The sequence below is a fragment of the Cavia porcellus genome, unplaced genomic scaffold (genome assembly GCF_034190915.1).
Source record: "Cavia porcellus strain 051 isolate PalLab524CR breed Dunkin Hartley unplaced genomic scaffold, mCavPor4.1 scaffold_1, whole genome shotgun sequence".
Classification (NCBI taxonomy): domain Eukaryota; kingdom Metazoa; phylum Chordata; class Mammalia; order Rodentia; family Caviidae; genus Cavia; species Cavia porcellus.
In genome coordinates this window covers 121,712,778-121,716,945 of record NW_026947484.1, presented here as the reverse complement: position 1 = coordinate 121,716,945, position 4,168 = coordinate 121,712,778, and the positions used below count along the sequence as shown (strand labels likewise).

The following is a 4,168-nucleotide window of genomic DNA, read 5'->3' as shown; positions in this document are numbered from 1 at the left end:
TTACAAGCTGTCACTTTTACTGACAACTTCTCTCCAGCCTGAGCCAGTTGATCCATATGAAACACGTCTGTGTATTTCAGAGACATCTGGGAGTTTTCAGAGAGATGGCCAGAAGACCGGCACACTGCTGCCAGAGCCGTTCACACCACTCCTCTACTGGACAAGTGGCCCTGGCCAAGTAGCCCTTAGAATCCACCTCTAAGGTTTCCTGAGCAAAAAACAGGGAGTGGGAGCTGGGAAAGAGGAAAAGTTATGATAATATGTTTCAAACATTCAACTTTCAATTGAAATTCCATTCTTAATCGAAAACAGTAATAGGCTCCACTAAATATCTACAAAGGCCTGCTAAAAATATGTGAAGTTCATCTGCAGTTCAAACCTCAGAATTATTTTTGTGTCCCAGCTTAGGCCTATCAGAACTGCCACGAAGCCTGTAATTGTTTTCCAAGAAGACTGTCTGTCTATGCAAATGGACGAACATGTTCTTTTCTCGGAAAATGAAGCCAGTGAGACTTGACAAATCTTTCATTGCCATTTTATTCGAAGTTAAGAGCAGAGCTGTTGTTTTTTATTAACTTGAATTTGAACTGACTTTATGAAAACTGAACCTGGAGCTTCAGTTTTCTAACCTGCACAGTAGATGGTAGGATTAAATGGTCTACAGACATATATCTGTTATAGAGCTGTGGGAAGCCGCCTATGAATGGCGCCCATTTCCTGCTTCCGGGTTCTTCCCGGCCTGAACAAGCCCGCCAAATTGTCATATCTGCCCAGTTACCCGTGACGCTAGCCTATCAGCTTGTTAGGCGCGCTTCTCTGTGATTGGATACTGCTTCCCCTTATAAGAGGTTGTTCCTGCCCCCAACGGCGGAAGAGGAACCAACGTTGAGGGTGGCGGACCTTGTCAGGTCCGGTTCGCTGTACGTAATAAAGTTTGAGAGCTGATCCTGCTCGAGTTTGGTCTCCTGTCTCCCGCGGCTCCGGTCATCTGGTGGCCCGTACGGGGAAAAAGGTAAAAGACTCAGCGACGTGCCTCTTCGGCCGGGAGGTGCAATTGCTGTCACCTGCGGTACGACGGAGGACCTGGCCCAATAACAACGGAAGGCCGCGAGCACCTCTTCTCTTCACCCTGATCAGCTACGTGAGATACAGCGGTTCCCGGGACAGGTGAATACTGGGTCACCTGGGTTGGGTGGACGCACCTAACAGATTTTGAGCGCCACACGAGTGGACGCCGGTTTTTTTTTTTCTTTTCTTTTCCCTTTGCATCTGTTTTGCTTTCGCTTCGCTAATACAGCCCGACAGGCTTTTGAGCTCGATCGGAATGCTCAGAGGAGCCCGGAGCCACTGCCGATTGTGGGTCTCCGGAGGACCCTCAGGGCTCTAATTCTGATTCGGATTTGGAAGGCTCAGAAGAGGAGGTTGTCTTTGCTAAGCATGACCCTCCTACACCGTTAAAAGAGGAACTTAGGGCTCGGGAAGATAAAAAGGGGAACCAAACACCACCCTGCCCGAGCTACTCCGCCTTACGGGAAGAGCTTAAGCCCTTCCGCCCTTTGGCAAGTTCGCGACCCATGGTCGCTCCCTTCAGGGCGCCAGGCCCCACTGCACCGCCGTGGCCGGAAGAGGAGTTGCTCCCTGGGCTGCCACCACAACCTATGGCACCGCCCTGGTTAGAGGGAGAGCTACTTCCTGGGTTGCCTTCTGCGCCCCCATCTGGGGAGGGAGGAGGACGTTCCTTCCACCAGAGGGTATGGTCGCGGCTTCCCTTTGAGTGTTCCGGTCTCCATGCATTCCCGGTACAAGTAGGAGGCAGGGGAGGAGGAGGATATTATGAGCCCTTAGAAATTAAACAACTTAAAGCTATCAAGGACGCAGTTTCAGCTTATGGGCCCAATGCGCCATTTACCATGGCACTTTTAGAGGCATTGGCAGGTCTGCTTTTAACTCCTGGAGATTGGACCCAGCTGGCACGCGCCTGCCTCTCCCCCAGACAATATTTAGATTGGAAGTCCTGGAATGAGGAATTCTGTGTAGAGCAGGCGGCAGCCAACAGGGAAAATAACCAGAGAGAGTGGAACAGGGATATGCTATTAGGGCGAGGAGCCTTTGAGGAAGATCAAACTCAATACCCTCGCCAGGTTTATGAACAAATTAGCCGCTGTGGCCTCCAGGCCTGGAGACGGCTGGCTGGAAAGGGAGAACATACGGGTCACCTTACAAAAATTATACAAGGGCAGGGAGAGCCATTTTCAGACTTTGTGGCCCGCATGCTTGAGGCCGCTAACAGGATTTTTCCAGATGCTGAGGCGGCTCACCCTCTCATAAAACAATTGATTTTTGAACAGTGCACTAAGGAGTGCCGTGATGTCCTAAGAACTAACAAAAATAGGTCCTTAGAAGAGTGGACACGCCTGTGCCGTGAATTGGGTGGCCACGGCCTAACGCCCAAAGGAAGAATATCATTGGCACTCTTTACCATAAATTTTTTAAATCTTAATCACAATAATCATTCCCCTGCCATGGAGCACAATAACCCGTCCCCGGCCGACAAAGGGCTGGTGAGATGGAAGATGTCCTTACAGGACAATGGATGGGCCCGGATCCAGTGGTTAGTTGGACCCGAGGTGCGGTTTGTGTCTTCCCACAGGAACCAGGCTGCGAACCGCTGTGGGTCCCGGAAAGATTGACGCGAGCAGTAAACTCCCCACCAGTTCCTGATAAAGCACAGGAAGATAAGCCCGCGGACACAAGTCAACTCGACCCTTCTGGGACCGACGCTCAGTGCCCGAGACCATCTACAAACTAAAATGTCTGGTTTGGAGCTTTTTCTATTCTGTGGGTTCCTATTAATCACCCCTGTGATATGCTCAGATTCCACAGAACCACCACAATATCTTTGGGGTCCTTGGCACCACCCGCCCACATTGGCACCTTTTTCGGCGGCCTCGCCCGCCTCACCCAGGGTTTACACCATCAATCAAACAGTCCTTGATTATGCTAATTGCCATGGCTATCCTAGTAGGGCTTGTGGTTATTAAATGCTTGTTAGATCGCCTCATACAAACTCAGCAGCAGGTTAAGATCACAGCTATGGCAGCCATGCAAATGGCAGCAGGTGGCCCATCAGGCCAGCAGGCCGCCGCATATCTCCTTCACATTGCAGAACATCAGCTATAAGAGCTGAGTGGGCAAGCCAATGACGGGTAAGACGGGAAAAGCCCTCCCAGTCAACCTAAGACAGGCTCCACTCAGATATATATGGCCTATAAGGCCAGGGGTCCCTCCCGGAGTCAAATTATTGGCATTGAGATGCGAGACCAAGGGTACTGCAGTGCCATCCGCCCCAAAGGTTGGGGGGAAGGCAGGAATGAATGTCTATATGCATCCAGGTTCGGTTCACAAAAGCCTGGCCCTGCGAAAAAATGAACCACTCACCTTGAGCATGGTCCTGGTGCAAGGATATGCACAAAACAGGGTGATGCACAGCAGGGTATAGACCTCTACATTCTCTCATGCCTCGGCCTACAAGGTAGGCCCACTCCTAGGTGTCTAACAGCAACAAGGTCATAGACACCTTGGAGGGACCTACAGACCATCCTATTTTAATAAATAAAAAAGGGGGAGATGTGGGAAGCCGCCTATGAATGGCGCCCATTTCCTGCTTCTGGGTTCTTCCCGGCCTGAACAAGCCCGCCAAATTGTCATATCTGCCCAGTTACCCGTGACGCTAGCCTATCAGCTTGTTAGGCGCGCTTCTCTGTGATTGGATACTGCTTCCCCTTATAAGAGGTTGTTCCTGCCCCCAACGGCGGAAGAGGAACCAACGTTGAGGGTGGCGGACCTTGTCAGGTCCGGTTCGCTGTACGTAATAAAGTTTGAGAGCTGATCCTGCTCGAGTTTGGTCTCCTGTCTCCCACGGCTCCGGTCATAGAGCCACCGTCACACTGTGCAGGACTGTTCACTGCCTGGCATAATTGCCATAATTGCCTGGCATAAATGACTGTTCACTGTCAGTTGCTAATTGCCTTCCCCTCTCTGGATAATGTTACCCCTTTGGATCATGCTGAGGTTAGCCCAGTGGTCAGACTTACAGTGCAGGGAGCCGTAGCTGTTTCCACTCACCTATATTCACATGAAGAGATAAGGCATTGCCTGAAAAGAAGAA

The 4,168-nt window shown here is 50.8% G+C and overlaps 1 protein-coding gene across 1 annotated transcript; it reads left to right on the top strand.

The window, feature by feature from the left end:
• Positions 1–668: 668 nt before the first annotated feature.
• Positions 669–3,889, top strand: LOC134477328 (igE-binding protein-like). Its single transcript, XM_063254945.1, has 2 exons — positions 669–3,206; positions 3,245–3,889. Exon 1 carries the CDS (start codon positions 1,575–1,577, stop codon positions 2,688–2,690), a length of 1,116 nt encoding a protein of 371 aa, XP_063111015.1. The 5' UTR covers positions 669–1,574; the 3' UTR covers positions 2,691–3,206; positions 3,245–3,889.
• Positions 3,890–4,168: the final 279 nt, after the last annotated feature.